This window comes from Larus michahellis, chromosome 1, assembly GCF_964199755.1.
Source record: "Larus michahellis chromosome 1, bLarMic1.1, whole genome shotgun sequence".
Classification (NCBI taxonomy): Eukaryota; Metazoa; Chordata; class Aves; order Charadriiformes; family Laridae; genus Larus; species Larus michahellis.
Genome location: NC_133896.1, coordinates 46,362,663 through 46,385,086, shown reverse-complemented (window position 1 = coordinate 46,385,086; position 22,424 = coordinate 46,362,663). Strand labels below are relative to the sequence as shown.

At 34.1% G+C, this 22,424-nt stretch overlaps 1 protein-coding gene across 1 annotated transcript in view; it reads right to left on the bottom strand.

Moving 5' to 3' along the window:
• LRRIQ1 (leucine rich repeats and IQ motif containing 1) overlaps window positions 1–22,424 on the bottom strand; it is a 110,028-nt gene that overhangs the window by 85,464 nt on the left and 2,140 nt on the right. The window contains exons 4-13 of the mRNA XM_074574473.1: window positions 21,558–21,652; window positions 20,303–20,408; window positions 19,380–19,609; window positions 17,405–17,479; window positions 16,022–17,227; window positions 14,922–15,074; window positions 12,715–12,865; window positions 7,302–7,495; window positions 6,389–6,516; window positions 148–221 (exon numbers count right to left, since the gene is read on the bottom strand). Coding sequence (XP_074430574.1) covers window positions 148–221; window positions 6,389–6,516; window positions 7,302–7,495; window positions 12,715–12,865; window positions 14,922–15,074; window positions 16,022–17,227; window positions 17,405–17,479; window positions 19,380–19,609; window positions 20,303–20,408; window positions 21,558–21,652 — 2,412 coding nt within the window. The remainder of the gene's footprint in view (window positions 1–147; window positions 222–6,388; window positions 6,517–7,301; window positions 7,496–12,714; window positions 12,866–14,921; window positions 15,075–16,021; window positions 17,228–17,404; window positions 17,480–19,379; window positions 19,610–20,302; window positions 20,409–21,557; window positions 21,653–22,424) is intronic.

Sequence of the window (22,424 nt, the reverse complement as noted above, 5' to 3'; positions counted from 1 at the left end):
TGGAAAATATTTATTTAAATTAACATTTATAACATTTATTTTAAATGTTTCTTATAAATAAATGGGAACAATCAAATTCAAATAAGTTTATAATTTAATTAAGAAGTTGTTGTTTGGATCAGGTTTTCTGTTTTTTATAAAACTCACCTGATAAGCAGTTATTTTTGATATCCAGCTTCTCCAAAGATACAAATGAATTTAAAGGCACAAGCTCAGTTAATCTAAGAACAAAATAGAAGAGGGGTGGCTTTTTTCCAATTAAATAAAACAGCAGTTCATAAACAGAAAGACACCAGAATCTTTTACAGTTATGACAATTTACTTATTTACATAAGAAAATACTCATTTAGCTATCCAAGGTGCTAGAACTAATTACTGAAATTTTAACTTGAAAGAATTTCTTAGTCTTCTCAGTAGCTCAGTTTTTGAATATTTACTCATTAATGTTTTGGTTTATCTGGCAAATATTTCATTCAGTTTCTTGCATCTAGTGCTGAGAATCTGAAGTCTTGCTTTGTACTACTCAATTGGCTTTTCTTTAGGGACCATAACTAGAATGAAATTAACAGAAGGCCCTGATTCTGGAGAAGAAATAAATCTGCTTTTCCTCTGCCTTCATTTCTCATTGCTCAAACTTCTTGTCAGTTTGTTTCTCTTCTCCACTCTGCACATTACTTCCTAGATCCTAAAACTAACATAATCGTTGTCACAGTTGTATTTCTTAACAGTTCAAGGCTGCACTGTCCCATAACATATTTTTAGTGCTTCCTCTGTCTTACTAATTCTGGAAGACAGTGTCAAATAAGTGTCTATTACACAAACTGTTTTGGAATTGCGCTTTTTACATATCAGAGTTTTTCCTGTGCAATAAAGCAGCAAAGCAGTAGTAAAGCCATGACAAAATTCTTATTTGTAGTATTGAAGAGTAAATGTAACAAAACTGAGCTGACATTCTTCTATACAAAGGATTTTGGACTGTACACTACTATTAAAACATTAGTGTCCAGCGTTATTCAAGTTTCTTTACTTACAAACTGGCATTGATGCAACTAAGAATGAATGTTGAATGGTTTGGTCAGCTGCCAGGCTATTTCCAAATATTACCTTTCAGATTAAAAAGTTTATTTTGTTTTATGTTAAATATGAAAGAGGGAATAAAAATTAAAATCAAGATGCAAAAAAACTCCAGTCTTCAACTAAAACTAGAATGTCTACGTATAAGCACATACTAAATCAACTGTATATTTCTCCAAAAAAAATAAAATAAAATACACTTTTAGGTAACTTGTTTCATCCCTGTAAGGACAAGGCCTAAGCATAATGAGAGAAAGGTAACACCAATAGCAATGTGTGCGGTCACTTTGACACTGCTAATTTTCATGGAAAATAGTATTTTCTGAGGGTTATAGTGCCTTTGAAAGCTGTAAATCAAATTCTTATGGTCAGAAACGTGACATAAAAAAAAAAAAACCAAAACAAAAAAACCCCACTCACTTCATACACTTACAACTGGTCAGAGCCAAACATGCTTATTTGTTGCTGAAATGTGTGACTACGTTGTGTTTTCAGCTCCCACATTACAACTGAAAGACAGAGTTGGATTTAACCCTGGTACACAAATTCTAGACCAAATGTTGGTTGTAGATCTTTAACCTTGTTGAAAATTTGTCCATATGCAAAGCAGAAAAAAAAAATAATTTCCATGTTCAGTTGACAAGTATTTCTATATGAGAACATAACATTTTAATAGTCAATTCAGAGAAACGGATAAAAAAACCAATTGAGTATGGGTCACTATACTTCCATTTCTTTCTCAAACCATATTGTCAAGTTGTCTTGGTTCTAGTCCTATTTAGTTCTATCACCTCCCTGTCAGTTTTCCATGGAGTCATATAAGTATGAAGTATTAACTCTAAAAAGCATTGAGACTTTTATGTAGATCTATACATAGTACTATAAATACCAGCATTTTAAGGTCTCATGACCAGGCAATAATACATAAATATATTTAATATTTATAACAAATATCATCATAGATATTAGTGGCTAATAGTATGGCTGTGATGACTGAAAATCCATGATCCAGGTTATAGATTCACATATTCAGAAATATCCAGGAAAATAAACATCGTACTTTGCACCAGGGATGAAAGATAATGCAGTATTTTTTTTTTATTTATAGTGAGTGAGTTTTCTGGATCTTTATTAGTATATGCTGTGGTGAATTAGAAATTGTCTACTGGACTATCATTGCCTGCCGTTGGCATTATGAGAGTTAAAATGTTTCCCCGTCATTCTATAGCTTTCCTTTTACTGACATTCTTTGTTAATTTTTTTCCTAAGAAAATTCAAACCAGAAAGACAAAGGACATTACTGAAAACTTAATACTACTTGACCTTGTCACATTAGCCCTGGGCATAAGAGAGATATAAATTACAAAGAAGACACAAAAGTAAAAGATATTCACAAAAAAGCAAGCTATAGCTTCCTCTTTCTGCTCCCATTTAAGGCTGTAGCAGGACATGACACAGACAGCCACAGAAACTCTATGTCAGAAAACAAGATTTAAGAAACTAGAATAGTTGCAAGTATGCATAATAGAAAATAAAGATTGCTTTTCTGAACACGAATAGTAGTTACTGCTCAGGATGGTCCATATCCTGATGTGCATCTGCTTTTCCACTGAAAAAATATCATTGATGTTAATGAGACATTAGCTGAAGGAGGGCAAAACAATTAAAAATAATTTATATTAATCTAGATCTTCAAGTAAAGCCCATATTTCTTTTTCACGCTTTAAAAATAAAAATATTTTAGTTTGCAAGATTCACCATATTTGAAGGTAACAATCAAATATAATTCAGGAAAATTGTCACTTAGCCACTTGTTTATTGAATACTCGAGTAAGCAGTACTTCAGGTGTATTGTCCATGGTGCCACATACTTAGAGATAAATTTATCACCAGCAAAGGATTACTTAAAGTGATAAAAAAAAAATCTAGACTGGTAAGGATGGGATGGGTAAAACCATTATACATAAGTAAAGCTTTTTCATGAATGACTTAGTTCAACATCTAATGACACTTGGATTTATTATGACGACTCTGGAAAAAGTGGTCAAATTCTCAAAACACGGTGTCTTGCAATGACAAAGTTCAACTCTTACATCTGAGAAATTAGGTTAAAAACATAGATACCATATATATTTAAGTAGGGAGAACAATATGTATTAAGAAAGAATTGAGCTGACTTTTTAGCATTTCTATTATAAGCCTTTTAGGAATAGTATGCATCTAATTGCAAAAACATGGGAGTAACGTGTTCACAATTTGATTCTGGCAGAACCAGTTTCCCAAAAAACCTGAATTTTTGCAGATCACTGCATTTTTTTTAAATATTAAATTTTTATCTATCACACTTAAGTTATATTAATGATAAACAAGAAATAGTAAAAAAAAATTTGCCACATTAATGCCATATTAAAAAAGAAATTTTAAAAGGGATAAATTTGTCTGTTTTGAAGTTGCAAAAAAAAAAAAAAAGTCTACCTGAACGGCAGATTGATTTAGTGTCTCACTGTAAAACTTTTAAATGAAAAGGACATTAATGAGCAAACTACATAATTAAGTGGGATTACACGTAAATATAAATACCATATGAACTCTTAACACACATTAAATATATATTAATTTTAGTCCTAGGGGCAAGCTTTTTATCTCCTACACCTAAATCTTTATCCACAACAGAATAAAAAAAAGAAGAAATGTGCTTTTCTTAAACTACCTTAACAGTTGTGTTCTCCAGCTGCAATAAAATAGAGCACAGATCTTCATAGTCCCAATTCTGCAGTAACCAAGTCAAGAGGATATTAATCATTGGCTTTGGTCAATTGCACATTGACCGAGTATATGCTTTGTGTGTGAAAGCCATAATAAAACACTTAATAAAAGCAGTAGTGGTGAAATAGCTGCCATTTTTATATTTGAAGGAGTTAATCACCACCTGTTATATTACAATTCCTTGTTGCTAGGTCATAGGTTTGAAACAAATGATTTTTGGAGTTTGACAATTTCTGGTTTATGATACAGACAAAGCATCTCAGGAATAAAAAAATCCTGTAAATGAGTGTAAGAATTTTCTTTTCACAGTACTTCACTTTTAGAGAGAATACAGATTCACAGCATTACCATTATATGGGCTTCCTGCAATCAGTAAAAAGGAAATGGCACTCAGTGCACACTTGAAAAAAATTCACAAAATAGCACTAGCTGTAGGATAAAAGTAAAGAAACAGCTTTTCTTTCAACAGCTTACTCCATTACATTCACCGTTTCTATAGAACATCGAGTTACTTATGCTATAGCACACACATATGGAGCTGCTTATAAGTGTACATAAAGTGAGTGTAACAGAGCAGGCTACTGAAATGCCAGGAATTTTGAGGCTTTTAATATGCATTTAAGGCTATCTTGTCCTGTTTGTCACAAAGATTTGAGATAAGCTATAGATACATCACGGAAAGAAAGGGAATTGTCTGGGGAAGAAGTTTGCGTTTATTCTCAGCGCATCCAGTTTGCTGATGCAAAATATGTCCTTTCTTCCAGTCCAGCAGAAAAAACGCAGTGGACCAAACATGGCATCTCAGCTTAGCCACTGGAAAAGAAGAATAAGCACTACAATGGACATCAAAAACTGTAAGATCACAGGACAGGCAAGTGACATAAGGTCCAGCACAAGCTAGATCCAGAGGCTGCATTCAAGCTATGCCTGAGACCATGCTCCTAAGTTTGTTCTCTCCCTAACAGGCACATGAGGTCTTCAAGCAGTTTTGCAAACTTTTTATTACGCTCCGCATAGCTACACCTCAGTTTTAACACAAAACAAACCAGAGGAAGAGGAGGAAACTACAAGAAGACAGAGCCACATTACTGCATGTTCCACAAAAAGCTGAACAGGACAAGGGGGAAAAAAAGCGAAGAACATGAATTACATCAATGCATGTGATTCAGAATCTAACACTTAACAAATAATGCTCTTGTTAATCACAGGCAGGACACATTTTCTCCACACGCCAGAAGAATTCATAAAAGAACAAAGAAACCCAAAAACCTAGAAGCCCAGCAACTTGAAGATTAGATTCTGTAAATATAGCTAGGTGTTATATTTACATCCAAGAGTTTACTCGCATACTTATTCATTAGAGATGATATGAAAACAATCTGAAAAGTTATATAAAAATGTAAGTTGCATATACGCAAATAATATTAATTTCCCATGAAGGACATTCCTTGTACTAACAGGAATCAGTCTTACAAATCTTTTCTCCCACAGGCTCCCAGGTACAGTTAACTTTGCTGAAAATAATGTCTCATGGGATGGGATTCATCTGTTCAAATGTAGACACCTACATACGAGCTGGTCATTTGGACTCTGTTAATAGTCAGTGAAGACTAACAGGCACTTGTAGGGTACGATTAGTCCCAAAGTAAACTGCTAAAAATGTCAGACGAATCACACTAAAAGCATCTCCTCTTCACTAACAGGAGACTAAAGTGATTAGTTCAGATTGTATATTCTGTGTAACGGAGTATATTCTATTTGTCTAGCTGAGATCAATCTTGTTCAGAGCCAAATGGTCACAGTATAGAAAAATAATTACTTTATACCAATTTAAAATTCATTTTACTAGTAACACATTTAGAATTATAATAATTGTTCCTTATTTTTTAGCAGAATTTAAATTGAGAAAAAGTGTGTGGGAATGGGGAAATTAAAATTTTGACTCCTGAATATCTGGTCATTTGAACTCTACTTAGAAAATCAACAGAAAAGTAATTAGACTACTTGAGTGCATGATCTAGTTTTACGCTGCTTGTCTTGATCCTTCTTTTTTATTTCATGCCTTTCATACTGAACTGTAAGAGTGAAAAATCAAAGCAAATACGCTTGTTTTGGAGGACATTAATATATGTATGTAAATTAAAACCCAACATTCTCATTTGTCCTTTTTAACTCTAGTAGTTGCCTTCAAAGTCTGTTTTGAATAAGCTAGCTGTGAAATATGAAGTTTGACAGACATACTCTAGAAACAATTGCTAAAGAAAAGAGAAAAAAAAAGAAACACCATGGTTTTAATAATGCCACAATGCTCAAAAATTATTTTCATATAACATCTAATAGAAAAAATTACTTTTCATAGTTAACACTGTTTCAAATTTTCTTAGCTAAAGGTAGCCAGTGTCATTACTTGTCAACCATGTATTTTCAAAGAATATCTGGAAAAGATAGTGATATTTTAACCATAATGGGAATTATACTTTCAGATAAGTATTATGTTAGTAAATTCCTCTGTATCAGCTTTGTAAGTTGAAGAATGTTTCTTGCTTACCTATTTTGAGACAGCAAAAGAATCTGCAATAGAGGCAACCAATACAAAGAAAGCATTCTCACAGCAGAAATGCTATTGTCATCCAAATATAGTTCTCTTAGAAGAACATGATTTTCCAGTCTTGGAAGCTAAATAGAAAAGCGATGGTTATTTATAATTAATATAAATTAGAGAAACAACAATGGAATGCTTACCAGATGCTTTTCATAAATCATTACTAAATACAAGCAAAAAACACATTTTGGGTGTATGTATAATTTCCTTATTATGTAAATACCAGTTGTCATACATATCAGTTGTCACCTACATATCAGGTGATAAGTATTTTTTAATGTCTTCTATCTAGTCTGAACAGTCAATATAAATTAAAAAAAAAAAAACAAACTCAAGAGCCACAGTCTTACTATTTTATTCATGCAGTTATTTGCTGCTTATTGACAATGGTTTTCCTCTTTTGCCTTCATAAGAGAATCACTGTCAGTAAATATGACTAAGTGTACAGTTAGCAAACTACTTTCCTATTTTAAGTGCTGCAGCACAAGCTTCAACTTTTGAAGGATCAGCATACATCAAATCAGCCTGAAGTATTACTTATATGTAATGATAATAATATTTTATTACATTTAAACAGAGAATCAGCATCATACAATGCACACTCAAGAGCAGATGCTATAAACAAGGGAGGGAAATGTAATTATTGAGGGGCAAATTTTTCAAAGACTCAGGAGCAAGAAAATACTTAACTGCCAGCCATTTGTATCTTTGAAAAAATCTCCCTCTAACAGGGGAAAAAAAGCCTACCTAAGAGCATAAAATATCCCACAGAAAACAAAGAGCACGTGAACAGCATTCTGAAAAATATGGCTGTTAATAAAGATGTACGCACAACAGCCTCTGAAACCAAGACTTTTACCTCCTGGAGGTTATTGCCTTGCAACTTCAGAATTTGAAGCAGGCTGCAATTTTCAATGCCTTCAACTTGTGTGAGATGATTAAAAGAGCAGTCTAGGTGAATAAGGCTAGGTGCCTCACAAAGACCTTTTGTGCTGATTAACTGATTATGGTCCACAATTAATCGCTGAAGATTTTTCAATGACTCCAGACCACCTGCAAATTAAAGATTTTAGCTGAATTAAGACATAACGAAATAAAACCTATTGGTTTTCTAGTACTAAGAAATATTTGTATTATCTATAGTAACAATTAATATCAGTCCTGTATAAAGTTTAAAAATAATTAATGTATTTTCACTCTATCAAATATACAATGTGTACAGTTCACAAATTTCTGATCCTGTTAACCAGGCAATAATGACAGTTCATAACCTCTTTAGCACTTTGGTTGGAACATAACATTCTTTTAGTGATAAACTGTACTTACTATGCTTTAAGCACTTTATAACTGCTACTCAGAACCTATGGGCTCTGTGAAATGCTAAGAGCCCTCTTGAAATCACCCCTTAGAATGGAAACAGTATTTATGTTTAAAAGTTAATTTTCATTATTTTATTTTTAAAAGTTTTTTTTTTTTAAGTTATCAGCAAGGTGAGAAAAAATTTTGTTAAAAATTAGGCCAGCACCACCTCTATTAAAGTGCAGCTTGCTTAAGGAATTATGTTATAAAATATTTCTAATGAAGAAATATTAAAGAAAGTTGAGTGCCTTTAAGTATAAAGCTATATCTCTGTAGCCATTATACTCTCAACAAACTCATTCCTGACAGACAGTGTAAAGAGCAAGAATGTGTGCGATCTCTACTCTGAAAAGATGCAAAGGAAAAGGTTCCTGTCAACGTCAATTTCTTTCAAACATTTTTCCCAAATCATCCTCTTACAACGGCAAAAATCACACTGTCTTTCCATGGTCTTATGCATGCTAGATGTTCTGCAATAACACTGATGTATCTGACTTGCTACAGGTCCCAGAAGTTTTCCTGTATCTCTGTAGTAAAACTCCTTTATAGGGACAGCCTTTACAAAGCATATGTAAAATAAGGAATTCCTGAATTTACTTTTCTTTTATGTATTCTTCACAGGATTATTTCAGGTAATACTTTGTCTCACCTTTATCTCACCCAAAAAGAAGTAGGGTGAGCTTTACAGAGGTGAATTCTTTGTGATTGTCCTCCAAGAATAAAATGGATTGTAAGACCAGAAACCAGTTTGCACCACAGATTGAGAATACATAAAAGGAATTTAAAAAGAAAATAAATGATAAAGAGAAAACAGACGTAAAAAATTAAATGCCAAAACTAGCATCACATTTAAAAAAACCCAATCAAATATAGGCCTCCGAATCATAGTAATTTAAAAATTGAAAGCACCTACTGGAAATAACACAATCGCCTGATATTAAAAAGATATCATCCTAAATCTAAAACAAATGTCCCATACTGTAACTTCAAAACTGTGCTTTAGGAAATAAATATACAAACCTTTAATTATTGTGAAAGAATTTCAAACATCCCCATGACATACTATCCTGACTGCAAGATCCCCGCCTGTATTTCCTTCTATGCTCGGATAAAAATAAAAAAGGAACCAGCACCATCTAGTGGTCTCAAAATAATTTCGTTTCAGTGTTTAACAGCTCCCAGAGCAGTCCTTAAATCTCCACTTTAAAGTTTTCAGCATAGTAGTACTGCAAACTAAAAGCACTGAATTAGTCTGGAGTGGGACAGAGAGGAGAGACTGCACGCACAGTAAGAAAAGGCAAGGAATTAATACAGGATCTGGAAATTTCCTATTCTGCATGCTGCACAAAGCACCTTTTTTACATCTCCTTCTCCTCATCTGTCTTGTTTAATTAGTCCGAATGTCATTTGGAACAGACATACCAAGGCTACATACAATGGGATCACAATCTATTCTGGAAATATCAAATGCAGTCCAACAGAAACACACATGAGAGAGAACAACGTAGCATGAACAGATTGTATTTTAATGTTTTGTCTGCACACATGCAAAATTAAAAATAAGCCTAAAAGTCTTCTGCACATTTCCAGAAGATATTTTCTGTTTTACATATGATGCAACCAACAGCAGCTATAGCAGTATATGGGAAAATGCATTCAGTTGACAAACATGGTTTCATCAAGATTATTGGAGAACCTTTATAGAAGTAGCTCTTAGCAATTTGCAAAGTGCAGCTGGAGTCTGTTAGCTCCATCTTAAACTATCATCTCAGCTATCAGTGCAGTTCTAAGTAACTTTTATATGTGACAAAGATAAATGATAAAAGAGGAGTCAAAGCCGACAGTGAATATGAAGATGAAAAAACACATACAAAAATACCCCAAAACTGCAAGGTGACTGATAAAAAACCCCCTCTATGTGCTTTCTTAAAAAGAGTAGGTCCAAAGAAGCATTTACGACTGTCCACAGATATGCATTGCTATTCTTAGAACTGCCAGGATTTTAGCCACCATACTATGGCAATAAAGACACCCTACAACAGTGTATTCTATGACTCAAGTCAAATTTTCTTACACGAAAGGTAGTATTTTAAGTAAAGCATTCATCTTCCAAATACAAACATATGCACTGGACTTCAGTGTATTACTGACACAACTACTTAATTTATGATCATGCATTCTTAAGTGGAAAACATAATTGAGACATAATTCTTATACTTTTACTGTTATTTTTAAAGGTTTTCTGGCAACTCCAATTTTTCCCCTAATGATGCTATATTTCAATGAGAGGAGGAAAAAAAAAGAAAAAAGAAATCATAGTATGCTTGAAGTTTCCTACAATAAGTTATTAAAACAGAAGTATTACAAACATAAATAAGCCTTACTTCGGAAAAAGTCCACAGCCTTTGTTAAAGCTGAATGAACAGAGAACATTGCCGATTACTGCAGCTTGCAAAATTGCTAACGGATATCCTGCAAGATTTACAGATGGAGGGGATACAATAACTTCTTAAAAGCCATAAATCCATTTTTGTGTATTCTATGCTACTACTTACAGCCAATATGTTATTGTATGAAATAAATCCTGTATTATGCATCTGGTTTAACCAGACATCCTCAAAGCAATTCTAAAGAGGAGAAAGACAGATTCCAAGCTGATTTTTGTGAACGTTTATTTACCCACTCAAATTCATTAGAGACTCAGCAAACATAGCAGCACACTGCACAAAACAGAAAGTACAAGGGGATTTTGTGGCCTGTACAAAGATATCACATTCCACACAGATGCCACATTCCTAAATGTCATCCACTAATAGTATGTAATTCTTACAGTAATTTTACAGATATTTTTATAAAATGAGATAAATTTGAATAAGAATCTTATCCAGCATTGCTGGCCACAAGGATATAGATGAAGCTTCTTTAGTTTATTTTATTGTTTCTCATTAGGGTACTGACATGCTTTTGCAGTAAACTGTGACGTTGCTTTATTCTCAGGTACTGTAAACTCTGTTCACAAATACTAACATTCCAAATTAGCACATATTAGCAAAAAAATATTTTTAATATCAACATTAAATCCCCTAAATATACAGATTTTTTTTCAAGCTTTCCCATTTTAAGGTTTTCCCATCCTGTTTGCTATGCCTTATTATTTACCAAGGAATTGCATTATCCATGTTCATACTGTTTCAGTCTTTTTTTTTTTTTAAACAGTGAAAACGATTTCTTTATATGTGTCTCATGTGAATGTGTTTTATCTATCAGCTTAATAATTGTTTTATATTATTTTCCTGAAAATAAAGTATGTCCACAAACTTTAAATAAAATTAAAAGTGCAAATCAAGACAAATAAAATCAAAATCTCTTTATCTCCTTTCCATTCCCAGCTCTGCAGTCTTTCCAAGTAACACCTTTAGATTTAGCACAGACTAAGAATACAACTAAAAGGTCACCTTTTCAGGTTTCATGTTACAATTTATACAAAATTAATTACTTCATCACATGCAATTTTTTTTCTTGACCAGAAGATTTTATTTCAATGGACAAATCTCTGAAGATTCATCTCTGTTAAGACTATAATAGTCATCCGTATTTTGGGGGCTTTTACAAATTTCACAGTATATCATACACCAAAACCCAGGCCCCTGTAATATAGGGATGCTGTTAAATCTAGTTCTGTTCTATCTGCTGCCGCTGCCTTCTTGAAAGAAATTTGCTACTTTCAAGCATTGAAAGCTCCCTTTCAAGTAATGATCTGGCAATTTACTACTACTTTTTCTCAACTGTTAATGTTGCTTTTGATGGACCACTAATGGTCTTCCCTCCACACATCATTCTAAAAACAAAAAACTGGCTTCTCCACTTATATAGAGCAAAGCTCTTGGTTATTTTCACTGCAGTATGCTTTCCTGACCTTTTGTCAGTAGAAAAGGCTCTGGATCCTGCTTACATCTATACCAAATCTATATAAATGCAATATTTTTGGCTTGCCAGAAGCTGAGACACAATATCTACCCCTGCTGTACTTTATAGTCCGAGTGGCTGTACAAGCAGAGAGGCAGCACAGGCAGAGTGGCAAACGCTTGTTCACTACATGAAAAATTCCTGGCTGTCCAAAAGAAAGCATTTATCTCCTGGCAGAAAGATTTCATGTATTGATGCATCTGTTGAGCAGTCTGGGTGCATGTAAATTCTAACTGGCTGACTGCGTGCTAAAGGTACACCTGTTGCCTGCCAACTGCTGGACCTAACAAATATAACAGACTGCCTTTGTAAATATAATAGGGGTTGGCACACCCACTCTGCCTAAATGATTTGCGCAATTTTACCTTAGACTTACTCTTTTTTCTAGCTTTGGGGCAGCGAGCACCAGTGAAAAGCCAGAGTGGGAGGGAAATATAGAACAACTGTCTGGAGCCAAAATGTGCATCATTTTAGTAGAAAGAGAGGCCGTGGTCCAGCGTTAGCATGGTTCACAAATTCAGACAGATAACACGATATCTTTATAACTACTTACTGTGTCAGTCAGGAACACACTGGAATTCACTGCAGTTGCAAGGCTAGGCTTTATATTAATTGCCTTTGTAGATAAACTGAACTCAGGCTAACCATGTATTCCAACTGAGTTAGTGCAGGTAATATGAGGGGCCCTTCTAGAAAGATTTTCAGTTCGTTTTGGCTGACAATAGTTATCTGACCGGGTAGATGGAATACTTGGCAGTAGCTAAGCCGTACTACAAATAAATGTGAAGTTGAGTATGCTTTAAAATGCAGGTCTATTCTGTTTCCTCATTCTCCTTGGGCTTACTTAGCAGCTGGCAGGCCCTGAATCCAAGCAAAGTATAATTCTGAATAGAAACAGCATAAATATTGTTATACAAATAGGAATAGTTTTTCATTAATTTTCTTACCAATTCGAGTGATTCTATTGTAGGAAAGTTCAAGATTTTGGAGATTTATGCAGCCATCTAAGCCACAAATTAATGAAAGATGGTTCTTATTCAGAATCAGAATACAGAGATTTTCTAGATTTTCACAGTCAATTGTCTGAATGTTGTTTTCCTGCAATAAAAGAAAATGAGACTATTAAATAGCATCTGAAGTGAAATAGCAGAGTTAAGTGTAAAAATATAGTACACTGTCATCATTACTTATTTTTATCCTGAACTTCTAGCTAGGAGTAAGGGCATCTCTATTTTTTCCATTAAGAAAATAAATTGATGAGTCATAGAAACTGCCTTTTGTGTCCTGCTGGGATAGAGCAAAAACGTATCTCAAACTTCATTCTGGCTCCAAAAATGTCCAGAAATTGAAACAAAAAGTGTAAGGAGAAGTTAAGGACAGAGTGGTCTTTTCCATATATGCTTTCCTCGCTTCTCAAATCCTGGGAGGCTGAAATAAAAACTGCATCAAAACCATCATATTTACTAGAAACTAATGAAGACTGCAATAACTTTGCTGGAATCGTATTTACTAATAGTGAAAATTTGCATTTAGATGTATTTTGGTCACAACCATTAACATCTCTGCTAATGTTCTTCCCCCAAGATCTTGCTCTTTTTAACATCCCTCTAACCAGACCATTTTAATAATGCTTCCTCGGATTTTTGTTTCACTATTTGCTGCCCTTGTGGTTTAATTCTGGTTTTCACCTGCTCAACAGGTGCTAAGAGAACACATATCAGAGAACTGATACGGCTTAAATGTTAGCTTTTGTATCAACAGAAATGAGGGGCAATATCAAGTAGGAATTAATGTCCAAGGGAAACAGAGGTAACTTTAGCTATGTGAGAAATACCCATGAAACAATCTTGGACTCTGTCAACTGCCATTAAAGAGGCTGTTTCTTCATTAAGGTTGAATGGAAGACAACTGCCACATTAGCTGGCACAGCGCAAGTATAAAGTATTATTATTATTAACAAAATATGTAATTATTAAAATTATTAATAAAGCATATGTAAAAGTCTATCTAAGAGTCTTCTCCTTAACTAAATTATCCTGACATATCCCAGTGAGGCAGTGCTGTATATTATTTAAAGCATAGCATTTTAAAATTAAAAAAAAAAGAAAAAAACACAAACCCAAAACACAAAACCAAAACCATTCTGTAAGAGACAATATTTGAGCTAAAAAAAATTCATATATAAGTAACACTGTTATTAAGACTGGCAGCTTAGATATGTATTACACCCTTGTGTTTTGAGGTACTCGAAATTATCAAAACCCAGAAATTATGTTCTGAATAGATAAAAAAAACAGAGAAAAACACACAGGTATTTCAACCTGCCCTATTGCAAAGCCCCAGTTACTGGATAGAGAACACTCCTTTAAGTATAGTTATTATCAGTTCTCCTCTCTGAATTTAATTAAAAAAAAAAACAAACAAAAACCAACAGAAGCCTCATACTTCAGAAAGAACACCTGGGCAAGCAGAAACATTGAAGACTTCTACAAATAATAAGGGCATATTAACTTTCTTGTGAACTGGTGTTGTTAAAACATGTAAAATAAAAAATGTGAACAGAGTTGTTTCATGTGAATTGTCAAGTTCTGGAAGTAAGATGCATCACAGAGTAAAATGTTTTCTTTAGTCACTAAATTTAGAAGGCCATGTAAGATACTATGCAGTAGGAAGTACCTAGACATTATGCTTCTAGTGTAACTCACTATACTGTTCCTTGGGCATATATGTGAGTAATTTTAAGTAATATTCAAGGTGTGTATTGCAAAGGACTCTTCCTTCTACCTACTCCTGCTTAAGCTGTGCACCTGCTACGGTAAAAAACATCTGAATCAGAGAGACTGAAGTAATGAAGATCTATCACTGTAATACATTAACACTAATCCTAGACTGATACTATTATGCACTTCTCTTTGTAGCAATCAAATAGCATGATTCATTTGCAGGATGTTGCTTTAGTACAATGCAAATAGCTACATACACTGCAAATCTGCAGGTATAACTTTGTTAACATTTGGGAGTATTTTGTTGACATTCCTATGCTCTTGAGGCACTAGATGTTATGTATTCAGTCGGACACAACTGCATAAGCACCTAAGCAGCAAAACTGGTAGTTCTCCCTGGGTTATAATGAAGAATCAAATACGCTCAGTACCTCCACATTGATATATTTTAGGTCTTTGCAGTTACTTAGTCCTTCCAGCGCAGCTAGTCCACAGCGCCTCAGAGTCAAAACTTGAAGATTTGTGCACTTGGATAGCGTTGAGAGGCTACAAGCTGGCAAATCTTCGAGTGTAAGTATTGTGACCTATATGCATTTATTGATAAATAAAATTAATTGTTTGTATATTGCACATTCATTGTACAATGTCACATTGTGATTATTTTCTTTTTAAAGAAAAAGAGAAAAAACTACATTCTACTAAACCTTTAGAAAATGCAAGCAACTAATATTAAGCCTTTCGTATGGAAAAGGGCAATGATGGGTTTGATCTGTTAAATGGGAGAAGCTACTATGAAAATAATTGTTTGATTTTAACATCCACCTTAAAATAAATAAAACCAATGCCTTGCTAATGACACTGAATTTGAACAGATGGAAGATTAACACTAAGCAAAGCAATTCATAGTGTGAATTCTTTCCCATGACACTATCATAAATAGTGAGTGAGTGAGTGGACAAGAACAGACAAAAGCAGTTCAGACTAAAAGTGTATATAGCCTAGTATGTCATCTCAGAGTGAATACCTAGACAAGAGCACAGAGCAAGCACACAGTGATAAGTTAGTAAGTGGTAAGATAAGTAAGTGCTGGGAACCAAGAGATGTTCTTTATGGCAAAACACCATTTATAAGCTGATCAGCAATGTCTTGCTTCTGGAAGAGACTAGTCCCAAAACTTTTAAGGGGTAGATGTGCAGGACCCTCATGCAAAGGCAAAACCATGTTAATTTAGCAGAAAATAGGAGTTAGGATCTCTTGCCTTTTACAGACATAAGATACTATCAATCATCAGAAGACTAGTACAACAGTCAGCTCCACAATGATCACAGGAATTCAAAAGTCATCCTCATTGCCTTTATTCTGCATTTGTGCAGAGGAACTCTCACTGAGATCTATATTCTGATCAATGACAATCTCCTCCTCTTCCAAAACATAATTCTGCTGACACACCAAATTTTTTTAAAATAATAATAATTGAAAAACATATGATGGTATAGCTTCTCATTTCATTCTAAATCTTCCGTATAGTTACCTGCTGCAGAGTACTCCAAGGGCCACTATGAATTATCTTTTGTGTACTTAATGGAGGCATCTTGCTAACTGAACTTTTCCTTGGTCGTTTTTTTATACTTGCTTGCTTTCTTTGGTTTTCTTCATATATTGTAGACCAAGATTTACATGTGTTCATCCAGTTTATCCTCTTCTTTTCAATATCATCAGGAAGCATTAGTATATTGGAACACTCAGACATATCTTCAATTCTGTCCCAAGACTCTCTGACTTCCTTATTAGCACCTTCCATTAGAAACACAGTTTTCTCCATTGTTTCAGGCTGAGAAAATTGATCTTTGACTTCTCTATTACTAGCATTTGGCTGGACATTTGGTGAAGTGCTGCAGATATTGTTTGCCTCATTTTCTACCATGTCATTAGCTCCAAAATTAACAGATTCACCCTTTGACATATAACTATTTGGAGCTTTATTAAGATCTCTAGTTTGTGAGTAATTTTCTTCTACATGTGTTACTGAATTAATGTGTATGTTGTTATTATTTACTGGAGAAGAGTGTTCCTTCTTCTCAGAGCCTAGTGTATTTGGTGTTGGTGTCAAATTTCTTTCAGCTGGAATCATCCAATTATTTGTTTCATGCATCATTTCAGTCTGTTTTTCTTTTTGTTCCTCTACTTGCTTATTTAGTTCCTTCTTCTGTTCTGTTATTACTTTTGTATTTTCTGTCTGCTTATCCTTTTTTGTGTCTTCTTTGTTCTTTTCTCCACTTTCACTCATCACAGCTTTGGCTCTTTTTTCTCCTAGTTTTCTCTGTTCTTCTCTTATTTGCAGCTTTTTTTCAAATCTCAGGCTTTCTTTCTTTTTCTCATATTCCTCACGCCTCCTCACCTGTTCCAAATATTCCTGTCTTTCAATTTCTTCTTGTCTCTTTTTTTCCTCTTCCTTCTTTTGCCTCTTTTCTTTCATTCGCTTCTTCCTTTTTTCCTCTTTTTCTCTCATTTCTCTCTCTATTTCTTCTAGTATTTTCTGCTTCTTTTTTATTTCATCCTTCCATTCTTTTAAGATGGGAGCATATTTTTTATGTACTAAAAATGATCTAAATCTAGCTTGGATTTTCACAGCTGCTGTATTCTGCTTTTCTGCCAGATGTTGCCTTTCTTTTGCTTTCTGCTCTTCCAACGCCTTTTTTTCCTCTTCCATTTGCAACTGTAGCTTCATGATCAATTCCTAGGCCAAAACAAGTAGGATAGACTTGAACTCCTTTTAAAATAGGACAGGTGTTGGCACCTAGTTATCATTAATACACAGAATCTGGTGCATTAACTGTTCCAGAATACCATTTATTCTCAAATACATGATAGTAACATCACAGTCATTTAACAAAAGCTCATTGTACAACCTTACCTTATGTTGCATCACTTTGTCTCTCCACGCTTTCTTTTCTTTCTGTAACTCATCTTCCATCGCAGTTTGTTGTTTCTGCACAACAAATTAACTTATGTGAATATTGTACAAAAACTGGAACATCACAAAACACACTCTCTCCAGTCTCCCCCATCTTCTTGACTTTGCAACAATTCACTTTTGCAAATGCATGGATTAAAATGAGAAGCTCAGCTGTGTGAGGATCAAAATAAACAACTCAGCACTCAGATTAGTAATGTAGACTTGGTCATGTACTGACAGATGCATACCTTCAGAGAGTCAGCATCTCAGTACTGACGCAAACCTTCTCCAAATTCTGTACTACTACTGAAGATGCAAACTACACTTAGGAAACCAACATTCAAACTACAGGTAAATAATAGCAACATGACAAAAACAAAAGCTCTGAAAATATCATGAACAATTGCACTAGTATGTTACTGAAAATCATATTATCCTTCAAATAGGAATTTTTTTTCAAGAAAGTTAAAGACTTTTTTTTTCACTGAAATTGTTTCTCAACAGGAAAATGAAAGTTAAAGTCTATTTTCTCACTGTTTGCAAATAAATCACATTTCTCCCCTCTCAACATATTCGCAATCAGAAAAAAAATAAAAATCCAAATGATCTGGAATTACATCTGACTGAAAATTAGCAGACAGTAAGTACCCAAAAAACAGAAGCTGATCCAGAACCACTTAACTCCTGGTGGAACCAAGACAAATCAGTATCAGCCAACTGAAATTCACAGTAGTATATGAAGGAACCAGTATAAACGAACTGGCACTTCCAGCTTGGACAAAGTCTCCCAGGTGGCTAAGCACTGCTTTTCATGCATGTTCAGGTGCATGCTGTTCAGACAACAGGAGACTATAAGTCTAGATCCTTCTGTAATGGGGGAAATTAGCCTCCATCTCTCACCTTCACAAAGAGTGCGCTAGCGACAGTGCTACCAAAATGTCCAAATGGGAACATGTCCCACCTTTTCTAGAGAAAGCAAGCCATTCTACATCCAAAAATGATTTATGACATCAAAGAGCAAAGGAAACCTAATCAATTTTGTGGCCTGTTGAAAAGGGAGCTATCTCAGATACTGAGCTGGCCTTAAGAGATCAAGAGTCTTTTCACTTACTAAGCCCTTCCTTAATTTTGGTGACTTGAATTAGCTTGCTGGGAGCAAGATGGTCTCCTCTTCAGAAAGCTACAAATTTGTTAACTGAATACATAGTGTTAATGCAACTCCCAAACCAGAAATATTTAGGCTAAATAATAAAAGATTGTCGTGCCACAAGTATAATGTGTAAGGGTTACGTGTTTTCACATTCTTATGCTCCTTTTATCCTTCAGTATGCACTATAGCAAAACACAGCTAGACAGCCTGAGAATGCAACCAGTCAGCACACAGAGTCATGTTTTGTTGTGTCAGAACTCAGTAGATTAAGCCTGACCCAGTCTCCCCGACACAGACAAGAAAAAGGAGTATGGAAGCTTTTACTCTGATCAAGCACAGCACCAGCATTTCTGAATTGAATTATTTTGGTTCAGATTACTTCACCTGTGATTTTTCATCTAACTGCGAAATTGGGATTGGATGTCTAAAGTAAGTAAATATTTTCTATTAAGGCACAGTGACCATTTTTCATTTGTGAGTAATTTAGCACAACTCTCATTTCCAGTACTTTGGCTGGTGTCATAATATAAAAACTTAGTAAGGGCAAAGCCTAAAGAATAACTTAAAAATTAGCATAACAAATATATTCACTGTTGATCACAGCAATAAAAGCATAAAACCCAATGGAATGTACTTAAACATGTCTTACATCTCACACTGCTGTCACAAGTAGACAGAGTTTAGGACAGTTATACAGTCTGGGATAGTACTCTCTTTTTCACAATAGATCTTGAATTCAGATAGTCCAAACAGGAACAGATTGGCTTCAATATCATTAATTACCTTATGAAGAAGCTCTAATTTTATTCTTTCAGCCTCAAATTCCTCCAGACGTTGAACCCTTCTTGCATGTTCCTCTTCATTCTGTTTTTCCTGTGCTTCCCTCTCAGCTTTCCACTTTTTCCTCTTCTCATCTTCAAGATCCTTTTGTCTTTTCTCCCACTGCTCAAATTCTTGTCTACACTTTTCTTCTACTTGACAATGAGTAAGGCTTATGCTCATTTCAACATCAGCTACAAATTTGTAATCAACCAAGCAAACCTTTTATTTAATTTCCTAATAAACATTGAGGGACATTAAACAGTCTTGACAAGAAGAGGATTCTGTGCTTATACAGCCAGCAACGTATATCCCTAAGGAAATCATAACTACAACACAAGTCTTTTCTATCAGACGTGTCTTATAACCATGATGCACAATGACTGACTCTGCTACAATCACGTTCATTCTACCAACTTATATTTCACGATTACACTTTGGCTTCAGGATGAACGTCTTCTGTGGTTATCAGCAGGGATTTTATAACGGATGCACTCCACCCCAAACCATGCAAAGGCCATGGCAAAACACTCCCAGCCAATGTGACTACAAAAAATATAAAAGAAGTTGTGGCCAAAGCACAACCTGCTTAGTACCTCCAATCTGGCTTACATTTGTATTCATAGTTATTTAAATCATTTTTGGGTAGTACTTTTTAAAACAAATTTCTATCAAGACGTTGAAGCCTAGGATAATTTTTTGATCCTGAAATGAGGTAAAAGCACAGGCATTTGCTCACGTTTAATTCATGAAGTATCAAAATCCATTGCATACTGTAACAAGTAATTCTTTACAAAGAATGTTATGATACTCATGAAAATAGAAAAGTGGGACAGTGATGTGACGCTAAAGCTTAACTCAACAAAATGACTAATGCTTTTGCCTACCTGTAACAAAATGGTCATCAGTGACCACTGCATCATTGGCGGACTGACTATTGTAACTAGGTGCTGTAGCAATCTGCAAGTCTTCATTTTCAATTTCAAATAGTACCTAATATAATTTAATATTGTCATGAAGAAACAGGAAACAAAATTTAAAAGCAGAACATTATAGGATAAGCTTCTCATCATATGACAAATACAATAATACGAAACTTACTACTGACTTGAATAATGCAAACATATCAGTCAAAATATTGTTTTCTAGAGAAATAAATATTAGAATATTTACCAAAATACATAATATTTCTATGTGCTTTTTAAAACATATTTTACATTTTTACTTGGAAAAATTAATGTTTTGCATTTGGTATTTGTTTTATTTCTGTGGAACTAAGCACTAGAATTATGCATTAATATTGTTATGCACATAGGGGAAGAACTAGTTATAAATTTTTAAGAAGTCTATTTGAAAATAATGCTATGGGCGCAAAGATTGCTATATTTCTTTCATTGTTCTTTATTGGCAAGAAGTAATCTATTCCTGCTTATTTATCATCTGTTCATCACATGCTTGGGGCATATATTAATAAAGTAATTGTGCTGTTCTAAACAATGGTCTTCTGAGAAGAAAAAAATCGTGTTTGCAAAAGTGCTCACTAATAAAAGCCAAGCAACAAATTAAAAGTGATTAAATTAAATACAGGTTTATGTTTTTCTAAGAACTTCAGCAAGTTATTCAGTCAAATCCTATGAAAATATAAAAGAACTCAGGTTCTTAACTCATGATTTGTCTTTGAAATTCACACACATTATTATGTTTACATTTTCTATACATTACTGGTATATATTATGAACAAGATTAATAGAGGCGCTTCCTCCTGATCATCATAAAAAGAATAAGATTAGAGAAGTTTAAAAGTGTTACCATACTACTGAGATAGTAGTCTGTAAATAATTAACAATAAAGGATTATTCAGTTTTGTTTAATTTTGTTGATTTTTGTGCTCAGCACCTCAACTACTGATACAGAGAATTTATTTCAAATTTTAAAACTTATAGACATGGTGTATTAAAGCTGATGTCCCAGTTCTAAAGAACAGCATACAGAAGCTCATCTTAATACCTTCTGCGTAGTCTGACAGAAACAAAATGGAACACATCTATGGGTCTCCTTAGGAGGCCAACAAAGCAAATATAAGTTATCTAGATTACTTAATAGAATTTTGTTCACTATAAATATTGTTTAAATAGAGAATACCCTTTTTTTAAATTGTTCTGGATCTTCATTATATTCAGAAGCCAATTCCGCCAAGTAATCTGGAGTATGGCAAGAAACTACTCCATAAATGTTACCTAAAGAATAAATAAATATATAATTTAGTATACAGAGAGTAAATCCCTTACCAGTACTCAGTTCTGCTCTATACTGCTTAGATACTATATTTCTTTAAACTAAAATAAAGCATTTTTTGTCCTTAAAACTCTTATCCCCCCCCCCCTCCAAATTTACTCAAATATATATAGGAATCATTTATCTACACCAAAAGCAGCAAATATGTGTAACTGGAACACACATAATGATGTAAGAATCCAGTTATAGCAAATATGAAAGAGAATTCCATAGCATTAACAGAGCAGAACATTCTCTGTGTAGAAAAATACAATAGAACTTGTATCAGATAGGTCAAAAACTGCCAAAGAACTACAAAAAAAATGATAAAAGGAAACCTTCCTCAAATATAAAAACGTATACACAATATTGAACTTTTGTTCACACAGACCGTTACACTAAATGAGTCTGAAACCCAAGATGACGTGAAAAACTAGAATGGAACAGACAATGTCAACTCTCCGGCATATAATCTATGAGCTTGGCTTCAGTCGCACAGCTGACACAGCAACATTGTTCCCAATTACAAGATCATTTCATTTAATCCTAGCTTGGATATCTCTAAAATATCCTATGGGGTTCAATTGTATCTGAACTCTTAACTTCAGCTCCTAATGACTTCATTTTAGTTTCTCATGAAGAGTCTGGCCCAGGTCCTGTTTCAGAGAATGATCCTGCAAATTGCCTTGATCTATGGTTTAGCATTAGATGAATATTTTAGAAAAAAAAATAAAA